General features: G+C 35.3%; 1 protein-coding gene across 1 annotated transcript in view; it reads right to left on the minus strand.

Annotated features, from left to right (window-relative positions):
- PHF20L1 (PHD finger protein 20 like 1) overlaps window positions 1–24,946 on the minus strand; it is a 62,387-nt gene that overhangs the window by 6,933 nt on the left and 30,508 nt on the right. Inside the window, exons 9-16 of the mRNA XM_072410644.1 lie at window positions 17,712–17,910; window positions 13,806–13,970; window positions 11,713–11,907; window positions 3,887–4,099; window positions 2,730–2,783; window positions 2,499–2,606; window positions 1,850–2,014; window positions 1,071–1,252 (exon numbers count right to left, since the gene is read on the minus strand). Coding sequence (XP_072266745.1) covers window positions 1,071–1,252; window positions 1,850–2,014; window positions 2,499–2,606; window positions 2,730–2,783; window positions 3,887–4,099; window positions 11,713–11,907; window positions 13,806–13,970; window positions 17,712–17,910 — 1,281 coding nt within the window. The remainder of the gene's footprint in view (window positions 1–1,070; window positions 1,253–1,849; window positions 2,015–2,498; window positions 2,607–2,729; window positions 2,784–3,886; window positions 4,100–11,712; window positions 11,908–13,805; window positions 13,971–17,711; window positions 17,911–24,946) is intronic.

Consider the following 24,946-nt stretch of genomic DNA (forward strand, 5'->3'; position numbering starts at 1 on the left):
TATTTTAGTATTAAGCAGTGTTTAAATTATTTTATACAGCCCCATCAATGTATAATATGCCAATAATAAATAATAGGTTTTTTTCATGGGAACGGTTTAATCACTTTCCTTTTATTTCTTACGGGAAAATTAGTTTGGTATAAATCCTGTTTGGTATAAATCCAAAGATCTGGAATGGATTAAGGACTTATACCAAGGTACCAATGTATTTATATTTACCTGACAATCACTGATCTCCAATAAAATAAAACCCAATCATTTTCGGTTGTTTTTGTATTTTATTCATTGTCAATACAGTGTTCTCCCCATCCTCTTTTAGCCGGGTGCACCAGCCAGCACTTATAAGTAACCACCCCGGTGGTGGTTACTGAAGAGTTGAGTCACAATACTGGGGCTGCCACCTACCTACAATTTCTTTTCACCAGGGTTAAAAAACTTTCTGGGTTGAACACTGCATTATATTATGCTGCCTAATTAACCCCCCTGGAGGTATTACTGAGTGTTGCTTATGTAAAAACAACATGCAAAAAGTGGTAGCAGTAGCTAAAAACATTAAAAAAACACACTTACTTTGTCCCATCTGGTCCTCCGGCGTCCTGCCTGTCGGATCTCCTCCTTGGGCAGTGTCCTCTTCTTCTGATCTTCAGCCGGCGTGTACAGTGACGTTCCCCAGGGGTTTCCCCGTGACGTCAGTGCATGCGACCGTGTGTGCGGGAGGCGCAGCGGATATTCAAATAAGTTTGTATTGGATTCAATACAAAATAACTGTACTGAATCCAATACAAAGAGATCTTTTTATAATATATATAATTATATTATATATTATACATGCTACTGTACAGTTATATTACATGTTTCTGTATTTTTATGCACCCTTGTTTTATTTACCAGATTTTAGTGTTTTTTTATTTAAAGTCTATTATTAAATTTATTAAATAATGGATGCTAAAGATTTACAGGCCTACAATGTGAAATAAATTTCCATGCAAAACAATGTACCGGTTTTTGCATTAAAAAAACGGACAGAATTCGAACGCCAGGGGGGTTAGACATGTCAAAAGGAATCCTACCTGAATCATGAAGCCGTTTTCTTCATCCATTTCGCACACACATCTGACGATTTCACTGATGGCTTCTTCTTCATCTTGAGACTCCTCAAAGTTGGTCGAGTCAAATTCTTGCGCGTATTCATCTCCACTTAGGATCAGGCTCTCGGTGGAGGAATCTTCAAGAAAGTCCATGTCGGAAAAGTCTGCTCACAAAAGAAATCATTATGTTACCTTACAGTTTTTTAGAAAATTAAGAAAACTTTACTTTTTTAGAGAAAGGGAAGGCTCCGTGGTAGGAATAAAAAAGTCAGAGCAGCTGGAGAAATATCATGTCTGCAGATCTACAGAAAGAGGAATCCAGGGATGTATTTGCATTAATCTGCTGTTTGCAGGGTACTGGTATAGGTATAAGTCTATGTTGTAATATTGGGAGATCGCAAAGAAGCACTGCTTAATAACATTGGATATTGGGTCCAATGCTCAGTGACTGGTGAAATGTGAAAAGCAGTTCCTATATGGAAAGCGAAGGGATTAAAGGTAATGGACTTAATTGTACAAAGTATTAGTGCTAACAATCTTGTTGACTTAAGGCACCAAGCTGGAAGCCTTTAGACCGTATATATAAAATCTGTGCTTTTGGGCTGTATGTGGTCCTTCTGCTTTCCCCCTTTTTAAAAATGTTTAAGTTATTAGGAGAAAAGATCCATTTCTTTAACTGAAAAGTATATATTAGCAAACTGCCAACCGTCTTGAGAGGGTCAAGGTGTTTTTAAATGTCTCAGCTTGAATTATATACGTACTTTCTCCAGTGAGATCGACAGACAGGATAGCCCGTGGGAACTGAAACGAGGTATTTTTTATTGCTGAGGTGTTATTCAGAGCTACCATGCTAGGGGTGGACAACGGACCAGGAGACGAGCTTTGATCCAACAGATCTAGAGTGTTTTCTTCATAGTCAGAACAATCTGCCATCGTGAAAAACAAAACATTATTACAGGAAAAATACTTAAAATGTTACTGTAAATTTAAAAGAAAAATTTGAAGGAGTCGAGAGGAAACAAAGGAATGCCCAATTGGTGATGAATAAATACACTGTAACAATATAAATAAAAGAAAAAACAAATATAAATTGTAAAGGGTCCCATCCAGTTGTGCATTCCGCTTTCTTGATTGCTCCTGCAGCCCCAGCAGAGCTGTGGAGTAACCTCAGTTAACCGGAAACTACATTTATCTGGGATCAGCCATTCCCCGAGGGTGCCGGATAACCAAGATTCTACTGTACTCTGCATTTCACTGGAAATATGGTGACATCATGCTTCATAATATGGAAAGCTAAGTATATGAATTTTTCTTTTCAAATTTAAAGCAAGTCTTTATGAGAAGGTAGAAGCCCTGATATGTTAAGCAGACCCTACATTTTTTAAGAAGTCTGATTTAAAATGAGAATACCTGGTAGTTTGCTTTTCTTTTTCTTCTTTTTCTTCTTCTTTTGCTTTGATTTGGAGTGCTCCTTGTCTCTCTTTTCTTTACGTTCTTTGTCTTTTTCTTTCTTTTTAACTGTGAAGATGTTGGAATAATCATTAATAGACAATCCCAAACCAGAACCAACAATCCTATATTTGTTATAGGCGCACTGCAAATATTTACATTCTAGAAACAAAGGACAAATAAATAGGTTACCAGACAACGGTGATTTGTCTTCAATCTTCCCTTTCTTTTCTGACTTTACAACTCCTGTTTGTAAATGAAAGACACAACAAAGACAATAAGAGTTATATCTACAATGTGTGAAATTAATTGTTATTTCCCCTCTAACGCTCCAAGATTGTTCATAGACTGTGATAAAGCATATGACTATGGTAGGGACATTATTTTGTGAGCCCCTGTAGGGACATATTTTTTTGTGAGCCCCTTTGAGGGACAGCTTGTGATAGGACAATTGCTTTTGTACAGCGCTGCTTAATATGTTGGTGCTATATAAATATATGTTAATATTATATTAATAATTACAGAATCACAATAAAGAAGCCATCTTGTGAGTTGGGAAACCTCAAGTTAAGTAAATAAAAATAGCCATACACATGGAAAAATCTTGGCACTCAAACTTTATATTACAGCTGAATACTAGGAAATGGAATAAAAAACTGCCTAGAAAAGTCCAATTCCTAACTTTTTTAATTACATAATTATAAATGAAACATTCAATAAACTATAATAAAGCTGCCATTTTAATGGCCAGTTACAACTTAACCTTTTGCTACCTTCTATTGTTTTGTATCACACAGCTGGGAAAAAACACTATATGGTCAAATGTCTATAATGAACTGGAAGACCTGGGTCTTGGTCTACATTCCAATTCATCCAAAAGCTGTTCACTTTAGTCAGGGCTCTGGTACATAACTTGACTTCCTTCACACCAAAATCACAGCTGGTGTTGTCCCCAGAATTCCTGGTTGATGGCAGCTCTCACCATCCTTACTGCACACCATACACAATGCAGAGCTGCTGGTCCTGCATTGTATGTGATGACATTAGAATGCCTGAGAGGAAGAAAAGAGATTTTTGGGAATCCAAGCATAGCAAAGAAAGCCTGTGGGAATCTTTTTAATGGTACCCTAGATGGATCCTTGAAACTTAGAGGGAGCCCTGCTTCAAGGGTTGTTTTCAATTCTCTGCGGAAATAAACTTTAAATCCAAACCCAACTCCCTATGTACCATAGGAGGGACATTAGATTGTAAGCACCTTGGAGATCGGGCCATTAATACGCTGTTTAATTTTCTCTACACATAAAAATCAGCTCTTTATAGGTGTGATATTTAAATACAAAACAGTTTACCAGCTTCTGATGGTTTATCCTTGTCATTCATTTTCCTGATAATCTTTTCCTGTACATTTTCTGGTAACTTTGCCACTGTGGTTGGAACTGGCTTCTCAGTCTCATCAGTAGTCAGGAGAGCTGGAGACTTTTTCTTCTTGTTGGCCTTGGCTGGCTTCAAGTTGTTTGGCAAAACCACGCCTGAGTGCAAAGGATGTGCAATGGGTTCCAAAGCTGGAGAGAGAAAGCCATATGTTACGATAACATTGACACTTCTGCGGTCTGTAGATTACTATTTACAGGACTATATTATTGCCAGACATTGCATCCTAAGATAAAATCCAAGCATAGGCAACTACTTAATTACCTTCTTTGTGACCAAATTTTGCAAAACTATGTTTATTAGTCATTTATATAATTTACTATTATATGTATTTATAATTATAAACTTTATTTGAAACTTCTACTGGGTTATTAACTATTTAGGACTAAGTAGCTGCCATATTATCTTCAACAGGATATGAACTGGATAAAATTTATCTCCAAAACAAACATCTAATATATTGTCCCTAATCAGTGCATAGATATGTGGGCTTCATTTGTTTTAGATTTTAATCTTTTTTTTTTTTTTTTTATTACATGGGGGACTCACAGAAAACACTTTTCCTATTTTGTTCATACTCAGTTCTGTATCTTTGAATGGCCAGAGTGGAGTCCTGAATGGTATTCTACATTGTTTGTCTTCAATACATGGATTGATCAGATGAAAATGTTTAAACCAATGCAGTAACTACATCTAAGGACTGGTAAACTTCAACAGACTACATTTTTATTTTTGGGTTTAGATATGTTTAAAAAAGCAGCAATCATTCAGGACAAAGTAAAAGTATCTTTGCAATATCAGAGTGAATAGTTTAACTGTAGTCGGTAGGAGTAACATTACCACTTCTAGTGTCAACATCATTCTATGAATGTGATAAAGGGAGAAGTAGTAGGGGGAGGCAAGTTTTAGTAAACAAGTGGGGCCATTTTGCAAAGACATTGCCCATTTAAACGAATATACAGACATTGGGCTTGATTTATGAAATCTTGCCAAGCCTGGAGAGAATACACTTTCAGCAGTGAAGCTGGGTGATCCAGAAAACATGAAATGGATTTTTGCAAATCATTTGCTAGCAAATGTTTTGAATCCTGGACCAGATCCATTTCAGGTTTGGCAGATCACCCAGCTTCACTGCTGAATGTGTATTCTCTCCAGCCTTGGCGAGCTTTAATAAATCAGTGCCACAATCTGATGTCCCAGGTACAAGCTTGCTGTAATGAGCCAATACATTTCCTCTCATGTAATCAGAAACTATACAAAGAAACACAGCTACAAACACTTCATCAAGTAACCATCATGTAAAAACATTACAAAAACTTGACTTGTCATTCTGTTACTGTTGCACATTTTCCATGTTTATATAGAACATATTTCCTTGTTATAAGCCATATAAACTTGTGTCCAAGGCATTGGGGATAAACTATGCCCACTATGCCCCCTGCTGGGGTAGTAATTTGTACAGCCTGCAACTAATCACTAATACAAAGATTAATATTCTTACCACTGTACAACAATGAAGAGGGAAGATGATTATTGCAATTTACATCAGTGCTGGTGGTTATTCTTGGTGGTAAAGATACCAATACTAGGGGGTTACTTTACTTTCCCTGACAGCAATAATGGGGCTTTTTTAATCTCATACTACAAACCTCATACCATTACCAGACTTACCTTACTAAAATCATATCGTTTGATGTTGAGGGGGAGAACCATCTTTTTTTTTCATGACACCATGAAGGTGTGCCTCCTATCTCTAAATGTTGGCAACTATGAAGAACAGTCTCTGATCTTCACCATGGCAGGATGATCAATACACTAGTTGTAACTGATTTCAATATGGCCTGATGGTGAAATTTCTTTGTTCTTTTACAGCCAGGCTGCTCATAGGTAGCTTGTGGTACCTAAATGTACACCACAACATTCCAATAAGCTATGGCAAATGTGCCAAGTTCATTTCTACAACCTGCAAGTAACAATTATTGCCCTTTAAAGTTAAACAGGCCTTATATAGAGCAGGGAAGAATCAGAAGGACAACTGTAAAACAATTTTTTATTCATCCTCTAAGCCAAACCTTTATGGTAACGAAGACCAATTCATATTCAAATAAAACTACATTAAGTGATGGCAAAAAAACAGATCTCTAACACATTCACATTTTAATTGCCGACTTTAAAAATCATTTTAAATATCTACAGGCTACAGGTATCCAGGCTTGCATAGAGATAGCACTAAAGCAATAAAGAGTACAGACCCATGGAAAGAAAGTATATTACATGACAGCCTTGGAAAATATTCAGCAGTGACTGCACATTCATCGTTAGAATGCCTGCAGCCTGGACGGGCAACATTCTTAAAAAAGCTTGTCAAGTGCTGTCCGTCAGATAATTGCGTTTATCTGCTGTGGGCATAATGATTCATACAAGAACACTGCAGATTTGTCTAAGCTTTTCTCCTCCACACAACAGCAGTGTCAGTGACATCATTATTAGCAATAAAGCCCCTGTACTTATAATGGGATAACCTTCAGGAACAGATTCATTAATAAAAACAAATGGTATTTATTATACAAATTGTACTGCTGGGGATTGGGCCACATACATACAGCATTGGAGACATATGACTATGGTAGGGACATTAGATTGTGAGCTCCTTTGAGGAACAGCTAGTAATACGACTATGGACTTTGTACACTGCTGCATAATATGTCGGCGCTATATAAATACTGTGCAATAATAATAATACAAATGCTGGATTTTTGTTACACAAGGCATCATCGTTCATGATTGTCTCAGGTTAAAATCTAGCATTAGTACAGCTGTCCCTGAATTTTATTTGCCGATTCCACCGCCAAGTACCGCTATAGTTTGTTATTATAGAGGACGCAGTGACACTCCCCTCCCCATGGATGTATTTACATTCGGTAATAGCTATTGTCTCTGGAAAGAATGGCTAAAGATGGTTTCCAGCAACAATTTTTTAACGTTTATACTAGATCTCAAGGATGGGCACCTCATACCATTGCTAGGTAACAGGCACCACTCCAGTTCCTAAAGAACTTCAATTCCCAGCATGCCCTGCACCACCCTACACCGAGGCCTTTATAGGCACAGAAATCTTAACATAGGGTGTATTGTTTGCACAAATTCAGGGTTTATGGCAATGTTTTTAGTCTCCTCTCCGTGCCACATTTTTATTTTAAGGATTCAACACATAAATCTGGACACACAACGATAGGCTTGTTAAAGGACCACTTTCGCAAACAATATTGTTATCAGGTAACTGTGAAAGGTTAAAACTTGTAAAAGTATTCAGATTTATCTTTGCATTTCTCATGCTTTTATTTTATAAATTTTTTTCCTAGAATTGTTCTTCCTACTTTGGGTGTCACATGGTTTTATACCTAACAGTGGCTTAATACAGATATGAGAAGAAATAGTAGTAATGTAGTGTGTAAGCATGTATTCTGGTGATGTGTTCCCAATACATGGTTTTATTTTTGTCATTAACCTGTTTGTTATTAGAATTTGCCTTGTGTATTTGTGAGCTTCGTTGGGTTTTAAGGCTACTGACAGACTGAATCATATCTGTCCTTAAACATACACATTTTGATAATCTATACAGACACAATTGATATTGTTGTCACCCAAGCCAAATTTTCCTAGTGCTGCCCTAATGATCTAGCAAATTAGCAGTTTAAAACAAAGTCTTCTTTTTCCCAAAGCTTGTAAGCTAAGCTGACTGAACATCATTATTTGATATGCAAATCTTGTTATTTTGTAAAAAAGTCAACATTTAAGCCCTCTTCTTCCACTTTTAAAAATGTAAAAATAAGAAAGGTTATTATTGCAGAAAAGGACAGGCGATGTTGTCTCTGGAATAATCATCCATCTTACCTGACTGGTTGCTCTAGGGAACTGGAAAAAAACTGAGCAGCACATGTGTGGCTCCCCATTAGTTGCTGGGGTACTGGGCAATCCTGGCTTGAATTGCCCTTGGCGGGCCTGCTTGGAAGTTTTGTCATCCAGGCCTAGCCAATCAAGATGGATGAAAATTGTAAAAAAAGAAAGAAGATGCAGGGCACCACCATCTTCTTCCTTGCGATCTATGGCTGAGTATAGCGGATTTACTTCCACTTTAACACCCAATACATATTTTGTCAGGTTTATATGTTTCCAGTTGTTTTTTACCTTTATATAAAATGCCATTTTTACAAAGTTCAACTTTTACACCCAAATGCTTGAATTTGGTCTGCAAAAAGCATTACATCCCAATCCCACCTCATATACATAAAGACTCTGATAAATTTAATGACATGCCCGTCTCTAAACAGAAATAAATCCTGCACAAAGCGAGTCATCAAACTTGCAGGCAAGTATAGTAATAATACCTTGTACAATAGCAGCTTCAAGAGAACATTTATAACATCCAGATACATATTATACATATTATTCCCTCCTAACGAGATCATAGTAAGCAATCCCCTTTTGCCATAACTTTAGAAACTTACCATGGATCTAGAGGACCAGACAGTGATTACATGGTGTGCAGAAAATGACTGAGGTGGTGACGCACGCAGGCTGCTAGGCCTGCTCTCGTTAAATAATTGATGACGGATAGGAGCAGTACAGCAGTGGAGTCGGCATAATGCAATCATCTAAAAATCAGACTAGCAGGGGAACATGTGGTGGCTTGGAAATTATTATGTGAGTATTACTACATGGCCATTTGTATTGTATTGAAATGCATGGGATGGGATTGCTGATATCAGACAGGCATTGATGTTTGTTAATTGACAAGCTGCAGGTCATGCAATAAACAATTTTTGAAAATGTATATCATGCTGAACAGGGAGTCCCTTCCAGGTAAGATATCACTGAACTCTTTTTGCTGTAATTATTCAATAAAAATGTGTTGCTTCTTATGAGCTTCATGCTAGGTATAACACAGACAATGCATTCAACTAGTGAGAGCCCCCCTGCTTCTGTACAGAACTAGGCAGCATGTTATGGCTGTGCTCTTTCTTGCATGTGCATATCTATTTAAATAAAACGAATGTCTTAATTTAAAGCTAAAGAACTGAATAGAGAGAATAAATACATATACAAATTTGTATTTATGTTCATTCACTTCTGCCTAACAGAGAAGGGGGATCTGATTTTTCTTTGTTGGAGTCAAGTAACACAGGTCTTGTCTCTCCCCCAGCCTGCATTTGAATATTGAAATTTAATATACGTCAACCTATGAGCTCATCTGCCACTCTGTTCTCTACCCATATCAGAATGTTATTTGATGATGATTGGTTTCTTGTACTGCTGTCTCTGTCTGTCTATGAAGAGAACTGAAAGAGGCTGGAACTGGAGCATTAAACTGGTATCTTTAGTGAATGAACTCCAGCCAAAATAGTTTTGTATAGTGGGGGAGGATCAGAACCTTTGTTTGGGTTTTGTAACTGTGCCCCACAGTGAACATTCATGATCATTTATAAAAAAAAAAAAAAAAAAAAATTATCTTATTTTGCAAATAATAGAGGATGCACCCATTACACTGGAGAAAACTTTATATAATTCTCAGAATTGGTATAAATCAGTCTCCAGAAACCTCATGCTGAGCCTATGGCTTACTATGCCACTAGTGCAATATTATTATTATTATTATTATTATTATTATTATTATTATTAATAAACAGGATTTTTATAGCGCCAACATATTACGCAGCGCTGTACATTAAATAAAATACAAGCATGTAGTATTTCGGATTATAAAGAAAAATGTTCAAAAATGTATGATCTGTCCATTCTCTAATCATTTTGGTTGCCAAGTTCCGGCTAATTATGTCTGTTAATTGCCTAAATATGCAAAGGGTATAATATTGAATGTATTATAGACAAAAATGACATATAGGATGTAGCCTGTCAGCATTACCATTATCTGAAAGCAAAATCAAAAATAACACTTATTAAATAATTGAAACTTTTTTAAAATAAAGATTTAACCTAATCAGTAAAAACGGACTCTTGAAGGCACCCTTGTTCTATGGTTTGCCCCAGCCCTTTAATTTTTAAAAATGTTTTCAATTTTTGTTAGAAAGCTTGGTCTGCATGCAACTGTGCAGAAATCTATAAATAAAAGGAATAAAATAATACTGAATATTATCATAATATGTAATCATTTTATACAGTTACCAGAATACCTTATAGTTCTACAGTGGATCCTGTAAGCTTCAATGGTTGTGCAGAAGTTAAAGCCCAACTGAACTCTCTGTTTGCATCCACTAAATACATTCCAGGTGCAACAAAACAGAAAAGGATACTCACTTACTAAAGAACCAGTCATCTCTTTCGAGTTCTGACACCACCTATGTAGAGTTCACCGCTGATAGGGGAACTGGTATGGCTCAGTCATAGATCCACAAAAGAGGTTACTGCTTCCTAATAGAAGGGCCATTTCAGAGCTACAGCGGTCTGCTGAGAGCTGAACCGTGGCCCCAAACTCTTCTATTTAAGTAAACAAAAGTAGTCAGGATCCCTTTTTTTTTCCTGCACTTTAGGCAACGGGGGCTGTGGTCTGAAGATCTGCACCATGGCCAAAGCCACATGCAAATCTTGTTACCTGCAGTGTGGTTTGGCTCTCCTGGCTGGACAGCAGCAGTTTGCTGTGCACACAGGAGCTGTCACACACACAGTTCCACACTGGTTCTCTGAAATTAGCCTACATGTCCTAATTTGCAGCATTTTTCCAGGGAACTGGCTTTTCTACTCAGGCTGTTACTAAAAACTAAGAATAAATACTTACTGTTTTAATGCATTCAGGACACTTTAAAATGAGGGTTCAATTGAGCTTTAACAGTTATATTTAAGGATTATGATAGGTAATCTAAAATCAAACTATGACAATGCACTAGAACAATTTTGCTATAGTCCCTATAGGAAAACTGTATCATTAGGTTGCTGCATGTTTATCCGCACATCTACAGGTAGCTTCTACAGTCTTCAGCAGTGGTATCAATATATGAGGAATAGAATATGCCTCAACTGCACATCTTGACCTAATGTCAAGAGACTGCAGGTATACTAGATGAAATTAAAATCATAGATTGTGGCCATGCTACAGGTTTGGCTGGGGACTTAAGGGATGCTGCAAGAGACAATGAAATATTGGAAAGCCTGTTAAATCAGTCCAGTAAAGATCACTTCTATTAATTTACATCTTTAGAAATTAATGTTCCCACCCCTACTTCTAAATGCTAGGATCCAAGGGTCACCCAACAAGTACCAGTGGAGCCACCAGAAACATAACCAATTTCATTTTCTGTAAGAAAAACATATATATCTCTGGTTTACACTTACAGTTTTTTTAGTCTTTTTACATAATAACTTTTACTTTAAATGTTGTAGTTAAAGACTAAGTTTTCAAATTGGGATTGCTGCTTTGGAAGAAAAAAAAATGGTAAGAAGTATTTACACACCTGTCATAGCCAACCTCCCATCACCTGAATTGCTAGTGTGAAGGTATTGATATTCTTTTAAATGTGACTGAATAAAATATACGTTCTTGGTAAATCTGTGAAACAAACATTTGAAAGAACGTGCAGAAGAGAAATAAAAGCCCCAAGTACCCCAACCTATCACCGTAAAACAGAGACACGATGACAAGCCAAGAAAGAGCCCTGGATTTTGCAGCCAGTTGAGTGAGAATCTTGTTGCATACATACCAAGTAGAGCGACGTGCTTGTAAACACTTTACCTGATGATGTTGAAGCTATTCTGCCATCAGCTAGTGCTTTGGGAGAATAGTTTAGCATTTGTAAATGTTCCTTTTCTTTAGTGGTGCAGTCAGTGTGGAAAGTGGTTTCTAGGCCTACGGGAGTTGTAATTTCCATGTTACACCTTAGGTCAAGAGGTTCAAGCTTCTCCTGAGGCACAATGGCAACATCGGGTACTAAATAAACAAAAGAATGTGATAGAGTATTACAATATGACGTTCCGTGGGAACAGATGTATGACATTTAGCATCTATTGTATGTAATAAGTGTGAAAAAGAGGTTGCAATTCTAAACAAATAAAATTCTACATATAGCACACACTGAATGTAAAGCAAAAAATAAAGTTCTGCATTTTAATGGGAAAAAAATATTAAACATGAAAACATCTTAGACCACGCAACCAGCATTTATTTAATTCAAATGGAACTTTGCCAACATTAGAGAACCACGGCCCTTTATTTTAAAGAGGAATCTGTTTTTGAAATTGCTGTTCAACTGAGAATTTTATTTGTTGTAAATATTTCATTTTTTTAAATTATATTTCAATTGGAACTCCACTGAAAAGACAATAAATTATGAAATCTTAGGATTTCTGTCAGGAATTCTTTTGCTCTAGTAAGCTTTATCCTAACTACCTGTTGTGCCACCGAGGCTACAATACAGACAGGAAGAAAAATCTACTGATTAAGGGAAGCATGTTGATGAAACATGTATTGATGGTTACTCTTGATTTATTGTTTTTTGTAACTGGTAATAAGAATTATGTACTATAATGTAGGTCTCATTTGTATCCTGAAGAAGCGGACATTTAGCTTCCGAAATGCGTCAATGTTCATTGAGATGGAGTATGAAGTTTGTATGTCACTGTTTTTGCTATGAGCAAATTGGTTTTAATGAATCAAATATATGTATGGTTTTAATTATTTATGTATTGTTGTTTATGTAATAAAGTGTATATTTTTTCAATTTTTTGTAAACTAAATGGTACATTTAATACAATTGTACTACATTTAGTACAAAGCATCTTGTTGCTTTTCAGAATATTTGTACTTAGGTATGTGGCACTTTGTACTATAGACTAAATAGCTGGAAGACTTGCTATGTCTGATTAAGGGAAGCAGTAGAAAGTAGAAGCATAGCTTAGGTATAGAGTGCAAAGTGATGTGAAAGATCTTTTGGAGGCAGGTTCCAAGTGAAAGATTGGCCCTGAATTGGCTCTAGGGGTAATATCTCAAAGATTACTGAAAACATTTCTCACTGCAACTGTGTAAATACAGCCAATGCTCCCCAGATGATGGTCAGAAACGAAGGCCTGAGCAAATGGTTCTTTAGGGACATTTAAGATGAAAACCTAGTTAACACCAAAGTGTTTGCTTAGGTCATTGGTTTAGCAGCATAAAAAAAAACTAAAGTCCCACTTTACAAAATTAAGAATCAGGAAGGCGGTTATTGCATAAAGGGACAGGCAATGTATTTTTTTGCAATAACAGGTCCTACCTGCCTGATTGCACCAGGAATAAGTGAAAAAGCAAAGCTGCAAAAGATCAGCACCAGCTTTGTTTGCCAGTGCGAATCCGACAAATCAGGCTTCCCTTACATGTGAAGGTGATGGATAAATTCCTGTGTGCCTGTGAGGAAGTTGTTTCTCTAAAGCATGGTCGATCAAGATTGTCACGGGCAAAAGAAAGAATTAATGGGTCCCCTCCTCCTGTGTCACTGTCTCTTTCTGTCTGTCATTTGCAACCCCTATGTAATGTACAGCGCTACCTAATATGTTGGGGCTATATAAACACTGTTAAATAAAAATAATGACAGCACCTTGCGAGGGAACGTGGATAGGTCCTTTATAGCTTTGAGTCCTGTTGTCAATGTGGGAATGTAAAATCTAATTGAAGCAAACAGAGGCCTGTTTAAAGAGAATTGAATCCTGACAGATTCTAAATCTTCTGCATTTGGTGAAAAACATAAAACCGAGAACATTCATGTCTGAGGTTCCAGTTGAAATAACTGAATTGAGAAGCCAGGGATTATGTGTAACCCTGTTTTCTCATTATTCAATAAATTAATTAATTACCCTTGGCTACTGAAAGATCTTGAGCCTGAATGTAGCCCGGTAGGCCTTTTCCGTCTCTGAAAGGCAGGCGTGTAAATTCACTGGGGGTCGGGGGGGTTAGGCGTTGAGATCTTCTTCGGTTGTTACGTCCAGAAGACCTAGAAAGATTTGCGCTGTGTGGCGTACCTATAAAGAAAAATCTTTCAATGATTATGACATCGAATTTTACAAGTAGGTGCCAAGAAATTTAAAGTTGGAGATAAGTACACGGAATTAGATTTTAAGTAGACCATCAACTAAAAAGGTTATGTGCTAAAATTTTCAACGTTCAATGTAAATAATAATTATGGAGAATTTAAAACCTAGTAAAACACACTGTGCAGGAATGTTTTTACAGGTGTATCTAATATGCTATTTAGCCAAAGCAATTCCTAAAAACAGAAGCACAATTTTGTGGGTTTCAGTAGTCAGAGATGTAAGAAATGTTAACCTGCAAGAAAAGAAGGCATTTACACATAGTTTTGCATTTCAAAGCAAAGTCAGAAATAAAATAAATATTTATTTAGCAAATGCAGTGCGAACTAAAAACAAATGCAATAAAAAAACAGGAGATTGCATGAAAAAGAGGGCTTAAATATATATTGAGTTTTCAACTCAACATTCACATTCTAATTGGATTAACTGAAAACATGTGAATGTTAATAATAAATTATGTAAATTTGCTTTTTGGACCTGGTTTTAAAAAATACAGCTTGTCTGGTTGGTGTTCTGATCCCCTGCATTTAATACCTTCAAAACCATTGGTCGAGAATAAGTACGAAGCTCATGTGTACGTGTGGTCACCCAGTTATCTGCAAGACTGAAACTACTGAAACTAAAAGATCAGCTTTATTTTCAGGCAATTGGTATTTTTAAGGATGTTCAGCAGGAGTTCAGCAATGGCAGTTTTCATGACTTCTCAGTATAGGTTCACTTTTGTGATATTAACAGGAATTACCAGAAATCAGACTATGAGAACATAAATAAGTAAAAGCCTCCCTCTATCCCATTCCAGAATCTAAAAATACTTGTTGCTTTGACTTTAAATGCATATTTTTCCATAGGCTTCAAGAAGGAAAAGAAAAACACGGTTACAGAAATAAGAAAGTACACCCATTTTCAATTCCATAGAATTGGGTATAAGAAAATAATTAATATTCTGGTCCTTAGTAGATTTTAAAATTAAATAAATACAACCTCAGATAAACAACACATGACTTATTAAACTTGGTAATTATTAATTTAAAAAAGAATTGCAGAAGTAGTGTTTGAAAAATTAAGTACACCTTGATCACTTCCATAGAAATTAGTAAAGTACTTGAATATTTAGTGTAACTACCTCTATAAAAGAAGTTTAGTCAGTTCTGCAGCATTCAGATGTGAGTTAACACAATGCCAAGGAGAAAAGATAACAACAATTAGTTTAGACAAGAAATTGTTGCTGCCCAGGGTTATAAGACCATTTGCAAACATTTACAGCGAAAAAGAATATCCACAAGACAGGTGCCAATCTTCCCCAGAGAGGATGTAGCAGCAAAATTTACCTAAGGTTAGACCATGAGATGCTCGGAAAAACTGCAATTTGTGAACAAGTATGACCTGCTTGGAAAGGTTGCCAGGGGAAAGTTTCTTCTCCAGCACAGCTCTGCAAAATTGCATATGAACAATCCACAAAATTTCTGGAACATGTCCTTTGGTCAATCGAGTTCCAAATAGAGATTTTATGCATGCATAAACATATCAACACAAACACCTCATACCAACTGTCAGGCATGGTGATGGAGGGGAGATGATTTAAACTGGTTTTTGCAGTTACAAAACTTGGGCACCATGCAGTCACCGAGTTGACCATGAAATTCTCTGTATATCAAATTATTTAAAGTCAGATGTAAGGCCAATGCAAAAGCTGAAACTTGGACAAAATCTAGCTGGGCAATAAAAAAAGATCCAAAGCACACCAGCGAATCATTAACAGACTGGCTGAAAAAGAAAAAGATCAAGATGTTGCGATTGACCCAGTCAAAGTCCATACTTGAACCCAAATGAAATTCTGTGCTGGAACATTACCAGAACTGTGTATTATTAAATGCTCACAAACCTCAATGATCTGAAGCAATGCTGTAAAGAAGAGTATGGCCACAATTTCTCCACAACAATGGGCCTGATTTATTAAAGCTCTCCGAGGCTGGAGAGTATACACTTTAAACAGTGAAGCTGGGTGATCCAGCAAACCTGGAATGGATTCAAAATCAATTGCTATTTGCTAGCAAATGTTTTAAATCCTAAATCAGATTCATTCCAGGTTTGCTGGATCACCCAACTTCACTGATGAAGGTGTATCTTCTCCACCCTCAGAGAGCTTTAATAAATCCTGATGGGAGAGTGTGTTGTTTTACATCTGTGGTTGGATTTAAATAATAAGTGAATCTGCTAGGGACCAGATTTTTTTCCTTACGTTCTGATATTTGAATAGCCTTCACATACAAGTTAAATAAAAAAAAGTTATTTTCATTCAATAAAGAATAGGGAATTCAAAAGTATTAAAAGTACACAAGACAAGAAGGAAGTGTTGTGGCTAAATAGCAGCATTTCTGATATAACAGACCTGCACAATATGTGATACTGTGTGTGTGTGTATATATGAAGCTCTTGGTTTATAGACATATATACTTATCACAGAAAGACAGTTTCATAATATATCAGGAAGCAATAACAAACATGAAGATGTCTAAAGCTAAAAGTGTAAAATATCAGATGTAAGGGAAAAATGTAAGGGTTTTTAAACCATCAAGATAGCATTCTAAACTTTTATATTAGCTTATTAGGTTACACTCATTCTTACCAAATCATTCTAAATTCCCCAAATATAACTCGATAAACTGTTAGGTTCAGTCATAGGAAGGCTTAACAGTTCTGAGCAATATTTTCTTTAACTTTTGAACATATTTGTATACAGAGTTTACAGCTTGGTTTGTCTGATTAACCCCCTTGCCAGGTCTAAAACTCTTGAGTGGTGGTAAAAAAAAAAAAATCAAAAAAAGAGATTATAAAATTATATGTAAATATTTCACATATAATTTCAAACAAAAATTAAAAAGCCACATTACTTACTATTACCTTAAGCTTTTTAGTTTTGTAACTATGGATTTAAATTGCCTGGGACTTATGGATCTAAATTGCTAGGAACTCTATAGTCAGGGACATTCACTCTCACACATCAGTGAAAGAGTTTTGTATGAAAATGGTATTAAAAAAAATAAAAATAAAATATATATATATATATATATATATATACACACATATATATACACATATATATATATATATATATATATTGACCACTATGAAATTCACGGTATATGACCTTGTAAATTAAAATCCCTACAAAAATTTAAATTAAAGAGAATGTATGAATGTATACTGGTTTTGAAAATATTTTTTTTTTGTTTTAAAAATATTATTATATTTTATGTAATATTGTTTTATATTGATAAACAAGTAATATAGAATTTTCATTTTATGTAGTCTTTTCAGTGTTCTAGCCTTCCTTGTAGAACAATTATATGGCATAACCCATCACGCATATATAGAAGATAAACATATCTGCTCATCTATCTATTTACCTAACCTATAATGCTTTGGAAATAGGATTTTTTAACATATAGATAAAACTAATATGAAAAAACTAAACCAAAACCATTACAGCTTCTGTAGCGAGAAGGTAATTTTAAGTTTTAAAAACACAAATAATACAATTCCAAATAGAACTTATTCCTTGATGATTGTATAAGGTGTGGTGCTGAGATATATATCCACCTATCTATACTGTAATAGAAAATGTATTAGAAAACAGAAATAGGAGATGGGATTGAAGTATTAGATCCTCGCCTTGCTTTAGCTGTGGATCAATATTGGATATGGGGGACTTTTTACACCCTGAGAGGTCGCCAAGCTCCTGTTTGTCTTTCTTGCTGCGAGCCTTCCCGGAAGACATAGGTGGTAACAGCTGCGTGGGTGTCACAGTCATGCCAGAGTGGCATTTATCAACTTCAGTTTGATTCTGTGTCTGGGATTTAGGAGTACTCGCCTAGATAAAAGAAAATAAGATTACAGTCATAATTGCATTATGCCATGTTAGGAGGTTGTGTTTATATACAGATTTTAGCTGAAGCAATAAAAGGAGTAAAAATATTGCTAAACCAGGTAAAACAAAATATACAAAATTGTTTTCAAGAAAAACAACTATAAATTCAATACTGGCAATCACTGTCATTAAAAAATATTTCAAGTTAAAGGAATTATCCTATAGCTCAAGAAGAAGAGTTCCAATAAGGACATAAAAGTTATATATATATATATATATATATATATATATATATATATATATATATATATATATATATATATTAAAATATATATATATATATATATATATATATATATATATATAAATATTTGCCAATATGATGGTTGTTTAGCTGCATTTTGTTTTTTTATCTGTAGCTTTAGCGTGTAAATTCAAATTGATCTATGATCAATAGATTCTTACATTTCAGTTGTGACACAACTGGACGCCTATTTAGTCAAAAGTAAAACAGTTACATAAGCAAATTGGGATTCCAGTGGTTCGAGTCCAAAAAAACACTAAAAGTAAAATACTAGTCTGATATGTCTTATATGTAGCAATATGTATAAAAACAGCAGCCAAACCCATTCTTTTTTTGTTTTGGTTAGAAGAATGTGGAAGAGTTGATACTTCTGTTTGAGTTTTTACTTTTGATTGTGAGCCCATTGGGATTTTTACTTCTTGTCACACTTATACAAAAATGTGAGATGTGGTTTTCTCTAGGATGCTTTAAGTCTGTGAGATCACTGGGGTGAACATTAATCAATTTTCTGTCCAGATAAGAAGAGCAGAGAATTCTTCACAACCAAAATATGGAAGACAATAATAACCTAACAGGAGCCCCAACCCTTCCATGCTCAATTCAAAAATTATATGTAAAAATATATTTGCCTGGAGTTGGCCTCTAGCAAACTCTTGAGGAGAGTGAGAAATGCTGCTTTATGTGATGTAGGATACATTAGAAAATTTTTAGTTTTAGAAAAACGTTTTTTAAAAAATTAATAACGGGAGATCTCAATAGTACTTTTTTATCTTCTGGAAGGTCATCTGATACCTCAAGCAGTGTTCTCCCTGGCCCCTTTTAGCTGGGCAAACCACCCGGCACTTTCCAGTAACCACCCAGCTGTATTTGGGTGGTTACTGATGGGTTGGGTCACATTACAGAGGCTGCTACGCGCCTACAAATTCTTCCCACCCAGGTAAAAAAAATATTCTGGACTGAACACTGTAAAGCTATAACCACTGCTGCTGTGTTATCTGTGTAAGCAGACACTGTAGGTTTCACCCGCCAAATTATTTTAAAGTGTGCTTTTGATACTTCAACACCCCAAGGCAGGAACAGAGTTTTATGTTTTTCTAACACAACTTGTTCAAATTTATGGAAAATGAGTGGAGGTGGAGTTCCAAATCTTAGTTCTGTGTTTCTCACTAGGTTATAGTATAAAATAATAATTTTTTGGGTAACCTATAAAACTTTTAAGTTTTTCTAAGATACATAATGAAAAATATATATACTTTTTATATGTCTTTGAATTAGTATCTAATTTATGGAATATAAAATGTGCGCCTAAATAAAGCCTAAATAAAAGCTTGAACTTAAAGTTGGAATATTTAGTGTATTTACAATATTTCTATTTATGGTTAATCCTAAAATAGTAAAACAGGTATTTAATTAAACAGACATTTCCCTCAGAAATTGAAAAAAGTAAACGCCACTAGATAATAAAAACACATACAGTAGGTTATAAAATAAAATTTAAACATTTACAGAATAATCATCAGTCATGGCCACCAGGAGATCTTTTTCGCTTATGTTATTATCAGTCTGAATCCAATCTGGCATTTTTTCTGATTTTGTAAGACTATAAATAGTGCAAGAAGGTATAAAAGTATAATTTTACTGTTCTCAAAGAGAAAACTCTTTGTGGGAATGGTTCAAGAATAAGGGGTTAATCTGCCCAAAATGGAAAGCAATATAAATATATCAAAGAATCTAACACTTACCCACGCTACCAAAAATTAAACAAAATATATGGCATGAACTTCCACTCTAAATATTTTTTTTGTAATATAGCAACATGGATATTCTCCGATAGACTGTATATGATACCTTGTCATTAGTCCAAGTCATTATTATATTTTAATATGTATATTTAGACACTGGAAGGTGTTGCGTTTATGCCATTGTGAAGAACCCATAAGTCTGACTCGCTGCATAAGTAATGCCAAAAGGTTATTCATTTTTGGATATAAATTAACAGCTGTGCCAGTGATTAAATGGGAGAAGAATCTTCTAGTTGATCCCTCGTTACTGTCAAGAAGTTTTTTTTACAACAGATACATTTCTTCATCCATTTCTCTTTTTCTGCTTGAAACGATCAGGGCATTTTGGACTATAACAGACGACTTTGTCATATAGGTTATTTCTTCTCATTAAGTCTGTTTGCTTATTTTTAAATTTTGTTAACCCTGACATAAATATTTACTCCAGGTCAAGCCTCTTGATTTCTTTGAAAATAAAATAATCTCCATCTCGAGTGGCTTCATAGATCGAATATTCTATTCCATGGAGTTTATTGTCTTCTTGAGTTTAGTCTTTGGACATAAAGACCTTGAAAAATATGAGCTTGGATGCAGTTATGTCCATTTGTTTTCTGCATAATCGTCCTCCAAATTCATGGACAGTTATACGTCTAAACTTTAAAGTAGTATGAGAACAGAACCTCAGGCTTTACCAGCTCCAAAAGTTGCCATGTCATTAATGTTCTGTGGTAAAGTTCTGTGTCATTAAATTAATGGGTGGTTCGGGAGGTAATTTGGTTTGCAAAGACTGACAATGTAAATATTTCCATTTTGAGGGCTAACAAGGAGGTTCTGGATGGTTTTTGAACAGGTGAACAAAACAAAAAGTGTTACATTTTACTGGTTTTATTCTTTATAAAGTAGCTAAAACCCATAGAACGGTCTGTCATCCGTCATCATCCTATAGTGAAAGACCCTCTGCTCTGTTTGGAAGTGGTCTCTCTGCAATCATTCAACACATTCTTATTAAATGTCAGCTAAACTGATACTTTTCTGAATTTTGCAGATTGGGGGTGTGTTAGAGCTCTACATACAAGGAGCCACCACTTCCTGCTTCCGAGTAAAGTGCAGGAGTATTTTTCTGCAGCATGCAAACTATTCAGGCTATTCTAGGCTTCGGCTTTTTTTTAAAAAGAAAATAGGCTGTAAAACTAATGCACACCACTGCTTAATATGTTGGCGCTATATAAATCCTGTTTAATAATAATAATAAAAAATAATAACTTGGGACACCTTTTGTATTGATGAACCAGTAATGCATTTATATAATTCAATTTGTTAGCTGGATGTTGTCAAAACACCAAAAAATATAAACAGATCGTCCTACATGAGTCCTCAGACTATTTGAATTATATCATACGTCTAAACTTCTAAATTATAGTTAGGATTTCTTCTGTTTCGTCTTTTTCCAACAGATGGTAAAGAGATGTCTTTCTGTGTCCAAAGTGATTTGACTGCACCATAACCCAAGAAAATATTAATAATTAAGTAAAGCTGGGGTTTAAAAGGCAAACTGAAGATTTTATGTGTCTGTGTTCTCCCCAGCCCCTTTTAGCTGGGTGCACCACCCGGCACATTGCAGTAACCACCCGGCTGTTTTTGGATGGTTACTGAAGAGTTGGGTCACAATGCACGGGCTTCCACCCACCTAAAATTTCTTCCCACCCAGCTAAAAGAAATTTCTGGGTTGAGCACTGTATGTTATAAGTAGGCTATATACATACAGTCATATAACATATAAGAATTCAGGAAAATAAGTGAAAAAAAAGTCCAATACACTGGTTAGATAGTCCCGTCCCCTCAGCCAAGTTCGAGGAGGAGCCTTATGGGACAAGCGCTCTAGACTTAATAAATCTCTATGCAGATAGGTTCTGGTAGTTCATTGGCAAAATTCATTTTCAAAATAATAAACAGCTGCGTTAAATATCAATATTCATTTTTTCCAGTGTGATACCACACTTACCAGTACTTTTCATATTTGAATATCACCAATTTACCCATTCTGAAATATACAATATTATTACTCTTTATATAGCTTTTTCTCCATTTTTGGCAAATATTGGTATTATTATTCCCATAATTTTGATATACACTTATACAACTATTGTTTTATAATATATATAACATATTTAGCTACCCTTGGTGGCTTAAAGGTTCCCTGAAGAAGCCTAAATATAAATAGGCCAAACGCGTCGGGATGCTACACAATGAACTACCAGAACGTATGTGCATAAAGATTTATGAGGTCTAGAGGGCTTGTCCTACAAGGCTCCTTCTCTAGCTTGGCTGAGGGGACAGGACTATCTAGCCAGTGCATTGCCCTTTTATTTCTCTTTATTTAACTTATTTTTTTTATATTGTTATAAGTTATATGACTGTTAATATAACCTACTTATAACATTAACATAACATTAGTAGGACCAGTAGTTTCCACTTCATCTCCTCAAGAAAATATTAAAGTAATATGCTGCTTATCCCAAAACGAAATTATTCATATAAGATGGTAAAATCATTGTACAAAAAAAAAAATACAAAGGTCTTTAAATGGACACAAGCAGAAATCGTTAAATAACAGTCACAACATGTAAATAAACACATTTTATTGTACATTCACTTCAACATCTTAAGGATCATCAAATGTACACACATATTGTCAGATCTACAGAACATAAGAGAGGTCACACTGGTATAGACAAAAAATATATAAAAGAAGTGGCAGTCTCCTGAACATACAGAAATGCTCATTTACCCAGGCTTTTCCAAAAGAACAAATAACACTGCACATGAATCTGGTTTGCGTCAAATGGAGAACCTTATCAAATTCAGAGACTCCTCATTTAAAAATGTACAAATAACTGTTTAACAAAATAAGCTTTGAAAAGTATGTAAAGTGAATTTATGGTAATAAATTCAGCTAACGACCAATACAGATACTCAGTAAAAACTTTAAAATGTTTTTGTAGATGTGCACTTTTAAAGTTTGTTACAGTGAAAGTATTAAAGGAACCTGAATCATTGGTTTACCAATTCAAGTTTTAGCATCAGTAATATAGTAAACTTCCCATTATCTGGAACTCAAGCAAACGGAACTCTCAAGAAACCGGAATGAAACCCATGCAAAAAAACAAAATAAATTCAAACTTGGCTTGCTGGGCCGTTAGTAAGCCAAATCTTTGTTAATCACTCCCACGGCTCCATGTGTTCTCTGAACTCTAAAATATCCAGATTTAAATTTCTGCTGCTGCCATTATACCACCGTGTGCTTTTTGTGGGACATTCTGATTATGTAGTACAGATGTATTTATCAGACTAAAAAAGGATTTGTAACTGGTATTACTACATTGCTATTATGCCTCTATTGATTTTTAATAACAGTTTTTTGATAAAATGTTTATTTTATTTACTACTATTTTAATAGTAACTCTCAAGCAACCAGAAACTACATTTGTCAGGAATCTTCCAATCCCTATGGGTGCCAAATAACAGGGAGTTTACTGTAATACTACAAGCATGCAAGAGTTTGTGTCTACTCTGTAATATCAAGTTTTTTTCCACCACTAGATTACTGAAATTGCTTTTGCTAGAGTAGGAAGGGTCAGCAAAGCATTATCTGCCTCATATTTGGGGAAACTTTGTGTGTCAATGAGGAGAATCTTTCCAATTGGGACCAAAAAAACTGTAAAAACATCTAACCCCTCCCCACCACCAAAGCAAAAACAAAAACAGTCATATCTGCAATTTCATTTCAAATATCCTATTATTTTCTCTTTGGATAATCAGAACGTCCTAATCTAATTTTCAGATATAGCATACTGCTTACTGGAAACCTATGCGCATGACACGAAAGCAGAGGAAACAGAATGTAACTATATTTTAAAAATGTAGAAAAACATGTTACAATAAAACTGCAGGAGATCACATACATGTCAACAAATTCAGCTCAGCAGAAGGTGGAAAGTGCTTTCTAAATTCTAATGTAAAACCATTACAAGGTAAGAAAAAAAAGTTTAAGAATCAAATGGCTTAGGTAAAGTGGATCTCCAGTGCAAACTATTGTTTGCAGTTTTTTATGGGTTGGGTAAAAGTCAGAATTTCTGTCAAATGTCTACCCTTACCCCTTCTTGTGACCACATAAGATTTGTACAGAATCTTCAAAGTTCAGATACAGAAAGCAATAAAAATAGAGCTGCCAACCAACCACCCACAACCACCAAAATAGTTTGCCTGAAGTTCCACTTTATTGCAAGACTGGGACCCTGCCCAGCACACACCTGAAATTTTAGTTATTTACAAAACAGCCCTATAAAAGGTCACCCCACAGACAGGAAATGTTCATACTTGTAGAAAAACAGTGGCTCAGAGAAAAGTAAATTTACATGCCAAAATGCTCCAGGCAAGCAGAGGAAAAACATGAAAGAAAAAAAAGCACCGTGTTACCAGGCAGCAAGAAAAGACATTGTTACCTAGTTAAAAAAAGACCCGAATGTAAATTAGTGCAAACAACATCTAAAATGGCATGGGGCAAAGCCGACACAGAGGCAATATTCCAACATAAAACAATCTCCAATTTGGCCTTGACAACTTTTGTGATAAATACTACCAAGCTGGTAAAGATTTAAATATTCAGTACACCCCTCGCTTTTTTAATATAACTGAGAGGTGTTCTGTAATGGACCGGAAAGAACTTAGGCAGGGCTGACAGCTCTGCTTGTGATTTCAGTGCAGCAGAAGCACAGTTGCCTGCTCAGTAAGAGATCACTGGATTTCTGGCAAGTCATTTTAATTATCTTAAATATGAATGTATTACAAAGATGTATTAAATACTTTTTTGTCAGACATAGGGGTTGATTTACTCAATGAGTAAGGTGATTTTTTACTGATGGCAAAACAAAGCAATCATTCAATTTGAAAATAT

The sequence above is a fragment of the Pyxicephalus adspersus genome, chromosome 5 (genome assembly GCF_032062135.1).
Source record: "Pyxicephalus adspersus chromosome 5, UCB_Pads_2.0, whole genome shotgun sequence".
Classification (NCBI taxonomy): domain Eukaryota; kingdom Metazoa; phylum Chordata; class Amphibia; order Anura; family Pyxicephalidae; genus Pyxicephalus; species Pyxicephalus adspersus.